The 20,876-nt window shown below is 42.4% G+C and overlaps 1 protein-coding gene across 2 annotated transcripts in view; it reads right to left on the bottom strand.

Moving 5' to 3' along the window:
- The window catches only part of TPK1 (thiamin pyrophosphokinase 1), a 754,585-nt gene that overhangs the window by 479,207 nt on the left and 254,502 nt on the right, over positions 1–20,876 (bottom strand). For both annotated transcript variants that reach the window (XM_075316612.1, XM_075316611.1), the window contains exon 3: positions 4,609–4,683. In XM_075316612.1, coding sequence (XP_075172727.1) covers positions 4,609–4,683 — 75 coding nt within the window. The remainder of the gene's footprint in view (positions 1–4,608; positions 4,684–20,876) is intronic.

Raw genomic sequence — 20,876 nt, forward strand, 5'->3', positions numbered from 1 at the left:
GAAGTCACTTCCTGCTTCCTACCATGTGACCAGTCATGTGATCCCAGGTGCACTCGTCATCACGGCGAGCCAATGAGGAAGTATGCCATCCGCATGCGTACCCAGGAAACACGGCAGCCCAATGGAACACCCATGTCTGCGCCGCGGCTCGCACCCGCACACATTGTGAAAGCCCCCCTGGGCCCACCATGGCGCTTCCAGGACCCCTCGCTTCTAGCTGCAGCAGGGACCCTTCCGCTGCCCGTCTCGGTGTGCGAGGCCTGGGAACATCCTCTAAATCTGGCGAGTACCACTTCAGGAGGTTCCCCCTCCAAGAACAGGAAACCAACTGATGCGTGGGAGTGGTACCGCCTTTTTATTCAGTAGGTGGATCCCCTCTCTCTGTGGTGCTGTCATTGGTGTAGGAAAAATATCACACACGTGGCCACTTACTGTGGGTTAGCAAAATGTAGGACTCAGAAGGAGGAAGGCATTTAGATATAGGAGCGCAAATTTCACTGGATTTTATCTGGGGTGAGAGCCATGTCGCTTTTCCAGAGTCTTATGCGGGCGTCACACGATATGATCTATTGTGCGATCACACGAGCGATCGTACCCGCCCCCGTTGTTTGTGCGTCCCGGGCAGTTAGTTGCCCGTGGCACACAAAGTCGTTAAACTGCCATCACATGTACTTATCTGCTGAGCGACGTCGCTGTGGGCGGCGAACATCCACTTTCTGAAAAGGGTGGGACGTTCGGCATCACAGCAACGTCACACAGCGGCCGTCCAACAGAAGCGGAGGGGCGGAGATGAGCGGGATGTAAACATCCTGCCCACCTCCTTCCTTTCACATAGCCGGCGGGAGCCGCGGGACGCAGGTAAGCTGTGTTCATCGTTCCCGGGGTGTCAAACGGAGCGATGTGTGCTGCCCCGGGTACGATGAACAACCGACGCAAAGAAAAATAAACGACTTTTTAAAAATGAGCGACGTGTCAACAATGCACGATTTGCGAACGTTCTGCGTCGCTCGTAGGTGTCACACAGGACGACATTGTAAACGATGCCGGATGTGCGCCACGAAAACCGTGACCCCGACGACATATCGCATCATAGATCGTCTCGTGTGACACCCGCATTAGTTCTACCAGTAAAGTGGGAGCCCCCGATATTTCCAGTGACGAACTTAAGTGGTAGCTGGTTTTGTGCGGATAAGTTAGGGGTTTTATTGGTAACATTTTGGGGTACATTATTTTTGATCACGTAAATCCCCCACAAATGCAATTCAGACGAAATCGCTGAAGGTACCACTTACTATAAAGGAGCAAGATTGCGACAGTTTGGACTCTATTTCGCATCTGTCCCGGTGGTATCCAGCTTTTCAGGTGTTTACAGAACTATGGTACAGAATTATGGTAGACCATAATGATGGGACATATCCACAACAGAGACCAGGAGTGAAAAGTGCCTCCATCTACCTCATTATAGTCAGTGGTTCCATTGGGGGTTTTGTTGGAATCACAGTTTTTGGGATCTACATGGAAATTGTGACATAAATGCTCGGCGGAGAACACAGGATAAATGTTACCTGAGGCTTATTCCTATTTTTGGGAGGTAGAACAAACAAATAGACAGTAGCATAAAAATAGTTTTTAATTTTGCTTTTGCGCAGTTCACAGGGTCGTATAAGTGATAAGAGGTATTCATTCTTTTGGTCGATACGATTACAGATATGCTAAATTTATCTTAGATGATTTCTTTATATTTTTCTTCTATCACACAGAAAAATGTTTTAAAACAATTAATAGTTTTTTCTGTCGCAATATTTTGGGAGCTGTTTTTTATTTTTTTGCTATCAGAGCTGTATGGGGGATTATTTTTTGTGTAACAATTTAGAGATTTTTTTGGTACAATTTTGGGGCACACAACATTTTTAATCACTTTTTATTAAGATTTTTCAGATGTAAAATTAACAAAAACCAGAAAATCAGTTATTTTTTATATATAATTTTGCGCAGTTCACTCTGCGGTAAAAGTGATAAAAACTATTTATTCTTTGGGTCAGTAAGATTAAGTGATACCAGAAATACATTTTGTATGCTTTGCTACTTTTACACAGTAAAAACTATACTTTTTAAAAATGTATTTGTTTTTGCATCACCATATTCTGAGAACTGTAACTTTTATTTTTTTTTCTGAATGAGCCATGTTAGGGATTTTTGTGGGACAGCTTGCCATTTTCATTTATACCATTTATTTTACATATCACTTTTTGATCGCTTTTTATTCACTTTTTTGTGTATCAGTGTAATGAAAAAAGTCACATATTTGGTACATCATTAGTGTTTTTTACGATGTTCGCTGTACGGAATAAATAACATGACAGATTTATAGATCTGGTAGTTTTGGATGCAACTATACCAATTATGTTCACATTTCTTTGTTTATTCTGTTCCTACTTTTTTTTACATTATTTAACTTTTTTTTTACTTTTTCAATTAGTCCAATTGTGGGACATGAATGTTTTTCACTTTGATTGGTGGTCTCATTTATTGCAGTACAATTGAACTAACAGGCCATCGTACCTTGAGGTCATCAGATGACCTTGGCAATGTTCGGCACCCGCGAAATATGATTGAGGGGGCTGATCCTGCCAAAGGGGTCTTTTAACCCCTTTTAGTTCCAAACGTGTTTTATTAACCCTAGAACGCGCAAGCAATACAATCTACCATAGAAAACAAATGACCTAGCAGGCCTGCGAGGCCCCAGGTATGCGTTCTAGGGTTAAAGTTTTCCACATAACAGATGTAACAATAGTAAACACCCCTTTATAGCGTTTACAAGTGATAACAACAGGTAATTTATAAAAGATATAAGGTACAAACATATCAATAAGGCAAAATAAAAAAAAAGGGTGAAGAGAAGATGGAGAGGCTCCAAGAAGGGAAGACAAGATGTGGAAGAGTAGAGGGGAGAAGCAAGCGCTTTTAACCCCTTTTAACCACTTAGATCGGTTTCAAAACCGGTCGGGGCTGATGCGCACCGGTGTCCGCTTTCAGCAGCACGAATTTTACCAGTAAGGAGAGCACTAGTCACTTATTTCTCAGTGCCATCAAAAAGTCACGCTGAGGAATAGGGTTCCTGAACAACCATCATTGAAAGGGATATCAGTGGTCGTTAAAGGTTTAAAGGCGTTGTTAGAATATCACTAGCTAAGATCAGATAATCTATGTGGCTATCTGGAAAAGTCGACAGGATATGTTACAGCACTTTTATTGTACCACTTCTTCTTAATAGCAATCAACAGATGTTCGAATCCTGCTGAAAGGATATTGATGACATAACCTAGCAATATGCAACTCGTTGATCACTAACCAATTTATTGTAGGGCTTTTCACATTATCATAAATGGGTAAAACTGCAATGTGCGCACAAACACAGGCAATTTTGCAATTTACTTATTATTAAGAGTTTGCGCTGTCCCCAAAAACAGATACAGTTTAGTCCTTTAGGTTACTGCTTGTTGACTAAAGGCTGCTTTAAACGCTGCAATATCGTTACCGATATTGCTAGCGTACGTACCCACTACCCGCCCCCATTGTTTGTGCGTCACGGGCAAATCGCTGCCCGTGCCGCACAAAATCGCTCGGACCCGTCACGCATACTTACCTGGCTAGCAATGTCGCTGTGACCGGCGAACCGCCTCCTTTCTAAGGGGGCGGTTTGTTCGGCGTCATAGCGACATCACTAAGCGGCCGCCCAATAGAAGTGGAGGGGCGGAGATGAGCGGGACGCAGTAATGACGAACAACATCGTACAAGCAGCAGCAACGATAATTGGGAATAGGGGAGCATGTCAACGATTCACGATTTTGAACAGTTTTGCGAGCTTTCTTGATCACAAGTGTCACACGCAACGACATCGCTAAAGCGGCCGGATGTGCGTCACAAATTCCGTCACCCCAACGGGATCGCTTGAGCGATGTCGTAGCGTGTAAAGCGGACTTAAGGCTACCAGCCACATCTATTAGTGATTGCCAGTTTCCTTGGCAGTGACTTCACTCGTGCAAGCTGTTTGTTATGAAACTCGTAAGTGCTGCTGCTCTGAATCCAGCCATCTTTAGTGCTCTTGCGCACCTCCAATGTAGAAGTAAAAAAAAGAACTTTATTCAGGCGAGGGCGTGACAATGCCTCTTGTCTGAACTGTCAATCATTCAGCAGTGCACTGCCCTGAGAGCCAATGCAACGGTGCGCTCCTGAAGATCAATCTTGAAAACAACCCTAAAAAAACAGGATCCAACTTGAAAATATTTGTTTCTTAATTGCAAATAAAAAAGGATAATAATTCCATTATTGTGTTAACAATATATCAAGAGTGTTTTTATGGTGAAATAAAACTACTGTTTCGGAAGTAATATTTGACATATAGATGAAATTTGTATAAAATCAATTACCAGCGTACTCTTTATATAGCCTTATTTCTTTCTGCCAGGTCGTATTAAAAATATTAATCACATTTCTGTTGTACTATGTTTAGCAGCTGTGAGCTCATAGGTAGAAGCATAAGTAGCTAAATACTGCAAACTGGAATCACATTAAGTAAAAGGTATACATGAATAGAAAATGAAGTACCTTTGCTCCACAGTTGATCTAAGAGGTGTTTGTCCAGAGGTTGATTGAGGATAATAAGTCCACATTTCAAGTGTTCTGTAAAAAAATTACACAGAATTTACTTTTCAAATAGAACATAAAGAAATGAGGGCGGCTGACGTACAAATCAGCCCATTAGATGTGATTGCATGTAAGAACAGATAGGTCTAAAACATCTATGGATATATTTTTTTGTTAAACATGTTACGGTTTCGAGATTACGGTAAGGCAAAGTCTAATTAAACCAGCACTTTTCATTTTCGGATTCAGCATAGAACTTGCTGTGTTTTTTAAATCAGATGCTTAGTATGGTACTCGTAATAATGTTAAATGGAAGTAACAACCACTTAAGTTTAGTTTATTTTCCATTAGTCCCCATCCTTGTTACTGAACCAATAGACTGATGAAAGCACTGTATTACTTTGCACTACCAATAGGAAAAAAAGAGGATGTGTCCAATATTAGAAAACACATTTCCTTCTGCCTTCTTTGTCAGTACTTTGAGAACAAAGTATAAGATATAGTACATAAGACTAGTAATTCTAGAAGGATTTATTAAAGATGACAACAAAATTAACACCTTTATCCCCAATGATATACATTACTCATTGAGTATTTAAGTATTCACCTTCTGAGTTTCGAGTCCCCTCCCCACATGTTTGGCGCTGGATTTTCAGAAACTAAACATGCAGGGATTGCCTGCCAATCACAGTAATAAGCAGTAGCCATATTTGCTACAAGCATTACTGTGATTGGCAGGCGCAATGAAAAAAAAAATGAAAAATTACAGTACGTACGGTCCCCCACCTGTTTGTGGTAACCAGCAAAGGAAAAGTAGACAGCTGGGGACTTGTACTCTCCAGCTGGGAAGGTGTATGGTTATTGGCCCTACCTAGCCTAAAAATAGCAGCCCCTTTAAGTGAGCCTTCAAGGTTCCTGGAGTTTACCACTGCTGGGACATCTGGTGGCTATGAACTTTTACCATATGTCCCAATCATATGTTTATAACCAGCTTTACACGGTGACTATTGAAATGAATAGCCATGTATGTGAGGCATGGGAAGGCTATGTAAAACAGAGCAGAAGGCTATCTAACAGGGTGGTATTCCATTCTGGCTAATAGGGGGCTTTCCCCTCTATGACATCCATATGCCCTATACAGTCTTTATGCGATTACCTCTTCAAGGTTCCATATAAGATATCGGCTGATAGGAGGTTAATGAATAAAATTGTTAATTTTGTGCTTCATGAATTTCTATTTCATTACCTGGAATTTAATTGGTTTTACATTGTTTTTCAAATGGGGAAAAAAATGACACGCTTTTGTTTATTATAAATTACCTTAGAACATTTTGAATAAGAGATTTACAAGATACTTTATCAAAGAAAAAAAAAGTATGTTCAAAGTAATCATTCATTCAGATATGCCGAACATGTAAACATACTTATCTGTTGTTTTAATGTAATTTGTGATATTGAATCCACACAACTATTTAAATTTTATCTTGAACTCAATATATAAAAACTAGAAGCTTTCATACACAGTAATTAAGAGGAGAAATAAAAAAAAAAGTAAAATACATTAAGAACACCAAATATTACACAAGCCTACAGCTCAATAACTGTTTCCTGTCCCTCTGCTATCCTACTTTTGCAGAGTTTAACTGCCCCTCACCTCTATCAATGCCAGCCAAAAAAAAAAAAAAAATGTAATTAGGGGTTAGCAGTAAGCTTTTATCATCATACCAAAGAAGAACGGAGCTATGTTTTTAAATCTGCCTTCTAAATAGCATATTTGGCAAGCTTAATGCACAGTGTTCTTAAATAGTTATGAGCGACTGAGCATTGAGGTGCTCGGGTACGCTCGATACTCAATCAAGTATCGCGGGTGCCAGAGCACCATGCTCAAGTCCCCACCCCGCATATTTCACACCTGTTAGCCAACTAACATGCAGGGATTGCCTGCCATACACAGTAATGTTCTAGCCATGTTGGCAATTGGCATTACTGTGATAGACCCGATGACACAATGCGACCGGCCATTTAAAAGACCTGGGAGAGCAATGGTCAGCACACTTTCCTCTAGAAGCAGTTCAAGGAGAGTTGATGTAGGAGGGAGCGATTAGTTTGGAACAGGCATGTAGGCAGTGTTTAATACCTTCACCACTCAGCCTGTTTTCACCTGACTGACCATACCAATTTTTTTCAATTCTGACTAGTGTCACTTTATGAGTAGAGATGAGCGAACCTTAAGTTCAAGGTTCGGGTTCGGAAACCGACTTCCAAAAACCCCAAGGTTTGGGTTTGGGTTCGTGCGAGTGACGAGTACAAACCACTCAAGCGAGCAGCGCTGTGCTTGGGTATGAGTGATGCACAACCCTGTGCGAGCAGCTTACAGTGTTTGATCAGCTCATATTTGTTGTAAAATCAGTGTGATCAGATGTAATGTACACACTCAAACCCCCCAAAGTAATTTATAAACCCCACCCACCCTGCCCCAAAACTGTTTAGCTAATGGCCCATAAGAAAAACACTTCCGGGGCAGGGTGGACGGGGGTTTTAAAGTTGGGGGATTTGTGTGTGAACCTCAGGTTCGCTCATCTCTATTTATAAGGTAATAAATTAAATGTTTCTACAGATTCCAGTGATTCTGAGACTAGTTTTTTATACCATATTGGACTTCAAGCTAGTGGTAAAGCTAGGACAAAATTTTTTGCATTTATTTGTGAAAAAATTAGAAATTAGGAAAATCTTCAAACTTTTAATTTGTATGCTTGTAAACCAGTTATGTTACATGTGACAAGGCAACCGGCCTTATTGTAAATGGCAGGTATGTAACACGAAACTGGTGTGATCCTGGAAACTTTTTCTGGCACTTGTAGTGCCACAGACATTTCCCTATAGTTTGAATTAGCCAGGATTACAGATGGCTAAGAGATGGCTGGGACTGGCCGTCCACATACCCCTGCCTATGGGTGTGTCTAACACATGTCTCAATTAGGTAGTTTGGCACATGGCAGTCATTATGTGTGAAGCAGTGTGTGGAACAGCACTGCATGACAAGCAGCCTCTGGCAGGTAAAGAGGTTGCTATCCTCATAGAGCTCTGAATCCTCTGGAAGGAACCCACCTGAAGGAACAGAGGATTGGCTTCATTCGTGAATGAGTGAAGGCTGAGGAAGCTCCACTCAGGATACTGGGAAGTATCCAAACTTGAGCGGGTGGACCGCAACAAAGACAGACCAGAAATCCATGTTCCTGGGGAAACGGCCTGTGAGAGGTTACAGGGCTGTTGTACTCAGAGGAAAAGGCACAGAAACCTCTCTGGAATTAACGGACTGGACGTGACTGAGTGGAGGCTGAGAGAGCTGCACTCAGATTAAGTGTATCTGAACTGTGCGGGTGTACCGAGACTATAACGGACCTGAAATCCGTCTGTATTTGTTATGCTTTGAGGAGCGGTTTATGGTGTTGTTTTTAATAAACAGCTGGACTTTTAAAGGGAATTAAATTCCTGTGCTACCTCTCTGAGACGCAGCCAATGGCATGATCCCTATCACGTGAGCAGGCGAATGCTTACACACACAAATTAGTAAAGAAATGACATTTACCACATGCCTACTTTACATCATCATCATTTTGGAAACATTTTTTTTAGTTAGGAAACTAAAAGGTTTAAAAGTTTAGCAAAAATTTCTAATGCTACAACAAAATTTAAAAAAACTTTTTTTTGGGGACGACATCACATGTGAAGTGACTTTGAGGGGCCTTTATGGCAGAAAATACCCAAAAGTGACACCATTCTAATAACTACACAATTCAAACTACTCAACACCACATTCAAGCAGTTTATTAAACCTTCTGGTGCTTCACAAGAACAAAAGACATTTGAAAGTAAAAAAAGAAAATGTTATTTTTTCCCCACAAAAAAAAAATATTACTTTAGCCACATATTTTGCATTTTTACAAGGGTAACAGAAGAAAAATTTACCATATAATTAGTTGTGCAATTTCTCCTGTATACAGAGATACCCCATATGTGCTGAAAACTACTGTTTGGGCGCGTGGCATGGCTCTAAAGGAAAGGAGCACCTTTTGACTTTTGGAACGCAAAATTATCTGGAATCGATAATTGAAGTAATGTTGCTTTTGGAGAGCCCCTCCCTCATGTGCTTAAACAGTGGAAATCCACACATGTGACCTCATTTTGGAAACTAGACATCTTAAGGTACTGATCTAGAGGTGTGTTTGGCACCTTGAACCCCCAGGAGCCTCACCGAATTTTATAATATTGAGCCGTGAAAGTAAAAAAAATCATATTTTTACCACCAAAATGTTGTCTTAACACCAAATTTTGTATTTTTACAAGGGTAACAGAAGAAAATGGTTGATAACATTTATTGTGCAATTTCTCCTGAGTACACAGTTACCCCATATGTGGTAGAAAACTACTATTTGGGTGCATGGCATGGCTCAGAAGGGGAGGAATGCCGATATGGCTGAAAAGTATTGCAGGTGCCATGTCACATTTGAAGAGTGCCTGACATGCCAAAATAGCAGAAACCAACACAAATGACCTCTATTTTGGAAACTACACATCTCAGTGAATTAATCTAGAAGATTAGTGAGCATTTTTAACCCTCAAGCTATTCACAGAATTGTAAAACATTGGGCTAAGTAAATGGAACAATGAATATGGGAATACAGACGAATTGTTGCTATGATAAACATGTAAAAATTGAGATACCGTACTTAGTACACAAAATTGGCTATATTTTATGTGAACCCAACAGCAAGCGGGAAGGCGACCTCATTTTTGTTAGGTATCTCTCAAACTAATGCCTTTGTTTGATTTAAAAAAAACCTAGAATTTATGGGCGGACAGGAATCTGCAAATGGAGAATTAAAATTGTCTGAGGCTAAAGACCAGGAGTGCTCAATCAGAACGCATAACCCTGTAATCTAAAAAAAAGACTGATGGCACATCCTATTTTTCTAATGTTTTTTCAGCAGTATTACATGTCCATATTCCCATATTCATTGTTCCACATATCTTAGCACTGCAGTGTACAATTGTCTCTTTTTGTTACTATATTTCATGATCAATTTGAAACTGTTCACATTAGAAAGGTAGGCTGTGCCATCAGTCTTTTTCTTAGATTACAGGGTTTTGCCTTCTGATTCAGCACTCCTGCTCTTCAGGCTCAGGCGATTTTAATTCTCCATTTGCAGGTTCCTGTCTGACCATAAATTATATGGGTTTTTTTACCCAAAGAGAGGCATTAGTTTGATAGGTATCCAACAAAAATGAGGTAGTATTTTCGCTGGCTGTTGGGCTCACATAAAATCTGGCCAATTTTGTGTGCAAAGTATCTCAATGTCTACATGCTTTTTTCCTAGCAACATGTCTTACACTGTCTGGTCTTTGGGAGGCAGAATAAACAAATCAACAGCAGTTGAAGAATACATTTTATTACTATATTTTACGCTGTTCGCCTCCCGGTATAAGTGATAGGGTGCCTGTATTCTTGAGGTCAGTACAAATACAGCAATGCGTTCACGCATCTTCCCCATGCTGTTCCCATTCCATTTGAGTGCCGTTTCCATTCACTTAAGCAATTTTCCTGAATCCCCAGCCCTCCTGTTAGGGTCTTCAGAGAAAATGCTCGAGATTCCCATTGACTTTCATTAGAGCACTCAAGTTAACCCCATCCGAGCTGCTCAATTTGAGTACTGAGCACTCAAGCATTTTAGTGCTTGCTCATCACTATTCTTAAACCTATGCTTCCCATAGCCAGGTTACTTTCTACCATACCAAAAACAGTCCAAAAATGTAGAGATAAAATGTGAACCCCACAGTTTGTCATGCACTCTGAGCATTGCAATACCTCACAGAGCCCAAGTCAGAAAGATTCGATCACTGTCCAAATATTTCTGGATGTAACTGTAATGGTGTCATATTGTTTGTTGTTAATGAAAATGCTACTGTTCATATAAAATCATGAAATTGATTATCAAATATTTTATCGATAATTTGATTGCCTTTTCTTTCTACATATAAACAGAATTGTTCATTCAATACTTTATGAATTCTTGTATTTGGCAAATAATGCCACTTATGGTATTTGAACATTGAAAATATTTGAGGTTATGCTGGAACGATCTCTATTCAAACACTTCATTCATGATTCTCATGCTAAATAAACACTCATATGACGTACTTGTCGTGATTTACAATCACACTGATCATTGTTTAAAACATCCTTTGCTTGAATAAACAACCCTTTGGGCATGGAAGATATCAATATGAAAGTATTTGCAGTATACACTGTGTTCCAAATTATTATGCAAAAAATATTTTTTCCTATTTTCCTAAATTAACTTTATGAATTGCAGTCATTGTTATTTTCCAGTCATCTACTAATCGAGTATAAATGAAATGTTTTTGATCAAACTGCCTATGATAACAGTATATTTTTAAAAATAATAAACACTCAAAATGCACTCAAAATGTATATTCCAAATTATTATGCACAGCAGAGTTTTCAACCTTTTTATTTTTATTTTGAAAAATAAAATGGTCAATTGTGAAATTATAAGCCTTATCAGCTTATTACAAAATGAAATCAAACAGTTTTCAAGTCAAAACTTAATTCTAGGTGATGTTACATTTGCACATAGGACCCCTTGTTCGAAAGAAGCTTCTGAACTCTCTCGTCCATTGAATTTGTCAGTTTTTGGATGGTTTGTGCTTCAATTGTTTTGCATGTGGACAGAATACCCTCCCAGAGCTTTTGCTTAGATGTGAACTGCCTCCCGCCATCATAGACACTCCTTTTGATGATGCTCCAGAGGTTCTCAATGGGGTTGAGGTCAGGGGAAGATGGTGGCCACACCATAAGTTTGTCCTGTTTTATGCCCATAGCAGCCCGAGATGCAGATGTGTTATTTGCAGCATGAGACGGTGCGTTATCATGCATGAAAATGATCTTGCTGCGGAATGCACGGTTCTTCCTCCTGAACCATGGCAGGAAGTGCTGTTTTAGAAACTCCACATAGATTATGGAGTTCAGCTTTACCCCTTCAGGGATCCTAAAGGAGCCGACAATCTCTCTCCCCATGATTCCAGCCCAAAACATTACTCCACCTCCTCCTAGTTGGCGCCTTAGCCGCGTTTTCATGGGGTGTCCATCAACCAGCCATCCTCCACTCCATCCATCTGGACCATTGAGCGTTGCACGGCACTCATCAGTGAACAAAACAGTTTGGAAGTCAGTCTTCATGTATCGTTTGGCCCACTGGAGCAGTTTCTGCTTGTGTGCAGTGGATTGAGGTGGCGACAGGATGGCTTACGCACAGCTGCAAACCTCTGAAGGACCATGCATCTTGTTGTTCGGGGGACGATGGAGGCACCAGCAGCTTCAAAATCTTGTCTGCTGCTATGACAAGGCATTTTAGCAGCTGCTCTTTTAACCTGATGCAATTGCCTGTTGTAAAGAGTCCTCAATTTTTCCTTATCAGCACGCACACGCATGTGCTGTGAATCAGCTACATACTTCTTGATTGTGCGATGATCACGATGAAGTGTCTTGGCAATGTTGATTGTAGTCATGCCTTGACCTAAATACTCCACAATTTGTTGCTTCTCAGCAGCCGACACATCCTTTTTCTTTCCTTTTTTGGCAAAAAACGTAGGCTGCTTAATAATGTGGAACAGCCTTCTTAAGGAGTCTTGCCTTTATTTGGACACACGGACCAAACTAATTTTCACAGGTATCTGCAATTGCTTTCAGTGATATAAAGAGCCCTGACACACATCACCATCAATGAGTTTAAATGACAAACAAAAAATTTCTAACCTTATCACTCCAAAACTCTTTTTGCATAATAATTTGGAACACAGTGTAACTGTATAGTATATTAATGATGAACAAATCATACACACAGTCATAAACATTTGGGGGTTTGCTCGCCAGTCTTCAAGAAGAATGCACGATAGCAAGGTGCATCTAATTAATTAAAAGGCGTGCACCTCTTAATGATTTTGGTGCATCTCTCAGTTGTTTTTTGAAAAAAAGAAAAGATTTTTGTGATAGGTATACAAATTTTAGAGTTGTAGCAGCATGTACCTAATGTTTCGTTTGTAAAATTTACATTTTATTAATATGCATGAATATTTAGAATGTCTCAGAGCACCTTCTAAAAATAAGTGACTTTTTATAAATTTTTCCATACTTAAAGAAAAATTCTATAAATAATTGATAGGGACTATAGGGCGGCATATAAGGGTGAGCCGCCGAGGAATGGAGGCATCAAAAAAATAAGGATGTACTCCATTGCCAGGTAGGAGCAAGTGGACTAAGGGAGAGTTTAGAAAAATGTATATAAACTGGTACCCTATGCTTAAGCTCCTATGAAATTAACTATGAAGTAAGGGTAAGTTCACACAGTGCGTTTTTCGCGGCGTTTTTGCGCAGTTTTCGGGTGCGTTTTTGCTCAGAAAACTGCATGACTTTGCTTCCCCAGCAAAGTCTATGAGTTTTCATTTTTGCTGTCTGCACACAGCGTTTTTTTTCAGCTGCGTTTTTGTGGTGCCACAAAAACGCAGCATGTCAATTATTCCCGCGTTTTTCACTGCGCTTTTCATCCATTGAGTGCAATGGGATGTTGAAAGACGCAATGAGAAACGTAAATAGCTGCGTTTTGGTGCGTTTTGGTGCGTTTCTAAGACCAAAAACGCAGCTATAAAGGCAGGAGGTGGGTAGTAAAGTGACATGTACAGGAAGAGGATTCCTTCTGTCAGTAAACACAGAAGCGTGAATCCTCCCGGTACCGTCACCGCCGCGTCCGCCTCCAGTCCTGTGCATGTATGCTGCCGTGCGGCGCCATGTCTGGGCGGGAGGTGGAAGCGGCTGCGAAAACAAAAGTTAACAGTAGAAAAAAAAAAAGTTATACTCACCTGTCTGCAGCCTCCCGGTGCCATGCCCGCTCCCATCTCCTCTCACGGTATCACCGCTCCGGATGTGTGCAGACGGCTGGGACACCTCCGATAGATGCAGGACCTGGCGATGGATCACCTGATGCAGTCACCTGATGCATCAGCTGATCGTAAGTCTCGAGGTGACGCGGGCGCCCGGCCGGTTTAAGCTATCAGCGGATGCGTCAGGAGACTTCATCCCTGATTACCAGCAGCTGCTGCAGCGATCGGACAGGATCAGACTCCCGCCCCATCGCTCCAGGAGCTGCCGGTAATCAGCACATAAGTGAGTATTTTTTTTTTTTGCACCGATGCATCTGCTGATTGTATAAACGGCTTTTATACAATCAGCTGATGTGTGATGTGCTTCAGCCCCTAGAACCTGACACATCATCTGATCGCTTTACCTTCCAGCAAACCGATCAGATGATATTGGATCTGGATTGGACGGCGCGGGACCCTTGACCCAGGATTACTGCGGAGGGGGGTTCTTTATTTCAATAAAGATGGAGTCACTAATTGTGTTGTGTTTTATTTCTAATAAAAATATTTTTCTGTGTGTTGTTTTTTTTTTATCTTTACTAGAAATTCATGGTGGCCATGTCTAATATTGGCGTGACACCATGAATTTCGGGCTTAGGGCCAGCTGATAATAATACACAGCTAGCCCTAACCCCATTATTACCCAGCGAGCCACCCGGCATCAGGTCAGCTGGAAGAGTTGGATACAGCGCCAGAAGATGGCGCTTCTATGAAAGCGCCATTTTCTGGGGTGGCTGCGGGACTGCAATTCACAGCGGGGGTGCCCAGAAAGCATGGGCACCCTGCACTGTGGATTCCAATCCCCAGCTGCCTAGTTGTACCCGGCTGGACTCAAAAATTGGGCGAAGCTCACGTCATTTTTTTTTTAAAATTATTTCATGAAATTCATAAAATAATTAAAAAAAAAGGGCTTCCCTATATTTTTGGTTCCCAGCCGGGTACAAATAGGCAGCTGGGGGTTGGGGGCAGCCCGTACCTGCCTGCTGTACCCGGCTAGCATACAAAAATATGGCGAAGCCCACGTCATTTTTTTTTGTTTGGGGGGGGCAAAGAAATCCTGCATACAGTCCTGGAAGGAGGATGCTGAGCCTTGTAGTTCGACAGCTGCTGTCTGCTCTCCTGCATACACTATTGGATGGAGGATGCTGAGCCTTGTAGTTCGACAGCTGCTGTCTGCTCTCCTGCATACACTATTGGATGGAGGATGCTGAGCCTTGTAGGTCTGGTCCCCCTGACTCTCCCTCAAGCATACAGTCCTGGATGGAGCATGCTGAGCCTTGTAGTTCTGCAGCTGCTGTTTGCTCTCCTGCATACACTATTGGATGGAGTATGCTGAGCCTTGTAGTTCTGCAGCTGTCTGCTCTCCTGCATACACTAGTGGAGAATGAAGAACACATTGAAGAAGGAAATGACATCAGACCTTTTTTTTTGTTCACTGATAAAAAACGCATAGAGACGCAGTGAGCAAAAACGCAGCAAAACGCAGCAAAAAAACGCACCAAATCGCGGCAAAACGCGTGCGTTTTTGGCCGCGTTTTTTTGACGCGGGTGCGTTTTTGTGCGTTTTTTTCCGCAAAAACCGCACAAAAACGCAGCGTCAAAAAAACGCAGTGTGTGAACCTAGCCTTATGCTGTATATTTCCTTATCTGTTTATGTATATTAGGGGGATTAGGTATCAGTGTGCACTGAGTTTTTGAGTGGTGGTTGTGTACAATATATTTTTTCTATGAGACCCAATTGACTATACCTGAGGAAGGAAAGTGAGGGTGAGAAAAGGGAGAGCCGCCGAGGAATGGGGGCATCGGTTAAGTAAGGATGCACTCCATTGGCAAGTAGAAATATATTTAATTAGGGTGAGAAAAGAAAGAAAAGCCCTTTTTTTTCTCTATTATATTAATCATTAAGAATACTAACAAAAATCCTCATCCCACTGTGTCTAGTGGTATCATAGAATTTGATTGGGAAATTATAGCAACCTTCACTGTGTGCAATAATTTTAGTTTTTTCTTTGGTTATTTTGTTTTGGTTTCATTTTAATGCATATTAATAAAATGTAAATTTTATAAACGAAACATTAGGTACATGCTACTGCATCTCTCAGTTTCCATGCAATGGTGCAAGAATTGTACTCAAGTCGGAAACTGGAGTATACTTCTGTCAAAATTTATGGCAATTTTATGGCTTAAATAATGATGAATTTTTTGGCCATGCTCCATTACTGCTGAGCTCTATGTCAAAAAACAAAAACTCCAAATGCTACTAAACTTTGAACACATCAACTGTTTGATCAATCGGGGCCATAGTGTGTACATAACTAAACCATATACAAAGACAATTTTCGGGACTTTCATGCTGGCAAGTATAGGATATTTAAATAATGTGCATAGCAGAAAATGAATAAATAGGATACATTGACGACACAGCCACTTCAGCATAAAATACCCCCAACATGCCTGATAAATATTTAATGTTTCTTGTAGTAGGAGATAAATTAGCTTTTAATTAAATTAATGTTCTGGTATTTCAAATGATTAGCAACTGATTAGCGATTTTCAGGAAAATGAAACATCCGATTTTAAAGCCTTTGAAGATCTGCATTTCAAGCTTTAACAAACAATTATGCTACATTTTCCCCCGCACTGTTAAAAATTGTGTTTTCAAATGAGAAATGATTAAACAAATGTGTTTCTGGTTAGTAAGAAAACAATGTATAGAAAAAATAGACTACAAATAGAATTTCACTTATAAATAGTTAATGTACTGAGCTTATGTAAAAAAAAAAAAAAAAAACATAATTCAAAAGTAAAATGTTGGCTTACCTTCGTTTTAAACATTTAGCTAAAAGTTTGGTACAGTGATCATAGAATTGCTTAAATGGGTTACCCAGGCATAGGATCAAAGTCCGCAGTCACCTTATTCTTAGTGAAAGCAAACAGCTGCATCTTGACAGCTTGTAGTGCACACACCGTCACTATTCCCCACTACTCCTAATGCAAGTGGGTGCTCATGTGACCACATATAGGTGATTTTCATATCTATGGGCGACTCTTGACAATTAGACACATTTGACTTCTCCCAATAGAAGTGAATTTAGAGAAGCCAAATTAATCTGGTCGGCATGTCATTGTTAGTCTGAAAATCGCATATATGAAATCATGTAACCACCCAGTAAATTGTGTCAATGTGCAGCACGCAGTCACATCAAATGACTGCAGACTTGTGTTTGAAACCTGGACAACACTTTTCAACTATTTAAAAACCTTACAAAACAGAGGATGAATGCAAAGCTAACCGAAAAAAATCCTCAGCGCCAGGGACAGTTTAATGGCAGCAATAGTGAATATTGACTGTACAGCCCCACAAGAATAAGACCTCATTCAGATATCAATTATCATGTTTTTCACAATAAAACACAACCTCACAATAGTCTATGACGCTGTTCACATGTCTGTGTTTTATCATGAATCGTGCACCATAATAAAATGACAGACGTATCCGATTCATAAATCAAAATCACCCATACAATTTTATACATATGTAAAAATAACAGTCAGCACAAATTTGCCAACCATGTGCTGTCTAATTTTTTACATTACAATGGGCAGAAGAAACTTAGAAATGTTCACTAAAAAAATATTGTTGGTAAAAAGTGAAAAATTGACCAAACACTGCAAAAAATCTGATAGAAAACACTAATCAAAAATCAGTCCTATTTTTCGCATACAAGAGCAATCACTGACATCTAATTGAGGCCTAATAGAAAGTTTGATTTACAGTATTATGCAGCATGGGTGGATTCATTAATATCTTTTTTGGTGTAAAACATCTTGAAATGTCCTAACATTTTTTGTACAACTTGAAGTTGCAAAAAACTGTTATGACATTTGGTATTTTAAAAAAAGGCCTGGATAGCTCCACCAAAGTGATTGTATCATGTGCAAGACCATGCATGGCTAAACCCGAAAAGAAAATTCATCAAAATTCATGCCCCCTAAGTGGTGGTCTAAATTATGCCAAAAATATACTCCATCCCCAAACTGAAGTAACCGTTCTGGGCGAGGTGCACGGCGGTTGTAAGATAAGCTTAATGCATTAAGCGGCAGGTGGCTTTTCATGAGTTAGGTGCAGGATTTAAATTCTTATGACTATTTGAGTTTTTCTTGTTTAATAAAATTGCAAAAATTTCTACATTTGTTTTTTTCTGTAAAGATGGGGTGCAGAGTGTACAGTAATGAGAAAAAAAATGAACTTTTTTGAATCTACCAAATGGCTGCAATGAAACAAAGAGTGAAAATTTTAAAGGGGTCTGAATACTTTCTGTACCCACTGTAAATACATTCATTCATTAAAGCAAAACAAGAGTGAATAGAATCTGAAGACTGGTGTTAGTGACATTTCTTGACCAGACACATTACTGCAAAAGTTTAGAAATAAGCCACATCAGCACAAAAGTTATGTTTTACATCTATATAAATTCAGGTAGAGATATCAATTTTTTGAACTTGGAATGTACAACCCATGAACAAAGGCAAACTCGACGTCATCAAGGCTTTAATGGACAGAACAAGACTCGACTTACTCAGAATAAGCGAATTAAGATGGACTCAATCTGGATATTTCCAGTTAAACACTGGTTCTACTATTCAGCCAATGATAACTCACAAAGAAATGGTGTTGCTTTTATTCTCAATCGAAAACTGTTTGGCACTGTCCTGAAGTAAAATGCAATCAGTCATAGAGTCATCTCAATACGACTACAAGGAGTGCCAATCCATGTCACAAGTTAATCGGTGGGTTTCCTGATGAAGTGAGGACACACTTCGAAACATCTATATATATAATTGCCTTATTCTGTCTGTCTGTCTGTCTTGCTCAAAAATTCTGTTGTTACCGCGACAAGCGTCTCATTGGCCGCTCGCTTCGGCTCCGCCCCCCGCACGGATTGGCCGCTCGCCCAGGCTCTGCCCCCCACACGGATTGGCCTCTCGCCCCGGCCCCCTGCACGCATTGGCAACTCGGCCACGCCCCGCCCCCCTCACGCATTGCACGCTCGCTCTGGCCCCGCCCCCCGCACGCATTCCCCGAACCGACACGGAGCCCCGACTCCCAGGTGAGTGCTGTACCCCTGGGAGCCCATACCAGCGTACGCCGGCAACCCAGCCGACACATACCCTCGCATTGCTGGGGTTGCTGGCGTACGCTGGTGTGGGCTCCCGTGCGTGCGGGGGGCGGGGTATGCTGGTAACCATGGTACACATCGGGTAATATTGTGTAGCATGGTTACCAGCGTACACCGGCTCCCAGGTGAGCGCATCAAGGTCCTGCAGCGGCGGAACACACACACGCACACACATAAAAACAGACACACACACACATCAGATCACACTCACTCTCACACACACCTCACACACACATCAGATCGCATCCACACACTCACAACATCCAGTGATATCGCTTACTTCTCGGCGGCGATACTGTGCGTGCAGTGACCTTCCAGGACCTGCCGGAGGATCACATGGCCAGAAGCATGTGGTGTCTCCGGATGTTGTGAGTGTGAGCGCGTATGTGCAATATCGTCAATGTGTGTGTGTGTGCGTGTATGCGATTGGATGTGTGCGTGTCGGCAGAAGGCAGAGGAGCACTGCGGGCAGCACAGCTGCTGGGACCTCCCACCGGAGGGCACAGGCAGTAGTGGGGTGTAAGTGTATGTGATTAGATGTGTGCGTGTATACTGTCTGATGTGTGACTGTGGAGCACGATGGGAGGGTGCACAGCATGGGGGATGGAGCACGATGGGGAGTGCGCAGCATGGGGGATGGAGCACGACGGGAGGTGCGCAGCATGGGGGATGGAGAACGATGGGGAGTGCGCAGCATGGGGGATGGAGCACGATGGGGGGTACGCAGCATGGGGGATGGAGCACGATGGGGAGTGCGCAGCATGGGGGATGGAGCCCGATGGGGGGTGCACAGCATGGGGGATGGAGCATGATGGGGGGTGCGTAGCATGGGGGATGGAGCACGATGGGGGGTGTGCAGCATGGGGGATGGAGCACGATGGGGGGTGCGCAGCATGGGGGATGGAGCACGATGGGGGATGCGCAGCATGGGGGATGGAGCACGATGGGGGTGTGCAGCATGGGGGATGGAGCACGATGGGGAGTGCGCAGCATGGGGGATGGAGCACGATGGGGAGTGCACAGCATGGGGGATGGAGCACGATGGGGAGAGCGCAGCATGGGGGATGAAGCACGATGGGGGGTGCGCAGCATGGGGGATGGAGCATGATGGGGGGTGCAAAGCATAAGGGATGGAGCACGATGGGGAGTGCGCAGCATGGGGGATGGAGCACGTTTGGGAGGGCGCAGCATGGGGGATGGAGCACGTTTGGGAGTGCGCAGCATGGGGGATGGAGCACGATGGGGAATGCGCAGCATGGGGGATGGAGCACGATGGGGAGTGCGCAGCATGGGGGATGGAGCACGATGGGGAGTGCGCAGCATGGGGGATGGAGCACGTTTGGGAGTGCGCAGCATGGGGGATGGAGCACGTTTGGGAGTGCGCAGCATGGGGGATGGAGCACGATGGGGAATGCGCAGCATGGGGGATGGAGCACGATGGGGAGTGCGCAGCATGGGGGATGGAGCACGATGGGGAGTGCGCAGCATGGGGGATGGAGCACGATGGGGGGTGTACAGCATGGGGGATGGAGCACGATGGGGGGTGCGCAGCATGGAGGATGGAGCACGATGGGGGGTGCACACCTCCTCCCAAAACACACACTGCCACACACACACTGCACAACACACCACACACACACTGGGAACCTCAAACACCGCCCTACACAGACACCCACACACACAGACAACGCCGCACACACACAACACCCAACACACAAACACCGCGGCACACACAAATATACGCACATACCGCACAACACACACATTGCACAAAACATACCTCCCCCCAAAACACACACACACACCCCACACCCACACCCACACAAACCACGCAACACACACACACAACGCTACAAACACACAGCGCTCCACAAACAACGCAACACACACAACGCAACACACAAACAACACCGCTCTCACCCCCCGCCACACACACACAACACCCAGAACATGTACAGCACCCTACACAAACACAAGGTAACTACACACAACAACATCTATATATATATATATATATATATATATAACAAAAATCATACATTAACTACACAA

The sequence above is a fragment of the Anomaloglossus baeobatrachus genome, chromosome 6 (genome assembly GCF_048569485.1).
Source record: "Anomaloglossus baeobatrachus isolate aAnoBae1 chromosome 6, aAnoBae1.hap1, whole genome shotgun sequence".
Taxonomy (NCBI): domain Eukaryota; kingdom Metazoa; phylum Chordata; class Amphibia; order Anura; family Aromobatidae; genus Anomaloglossus; species Anomaloglossus baeobatrachus.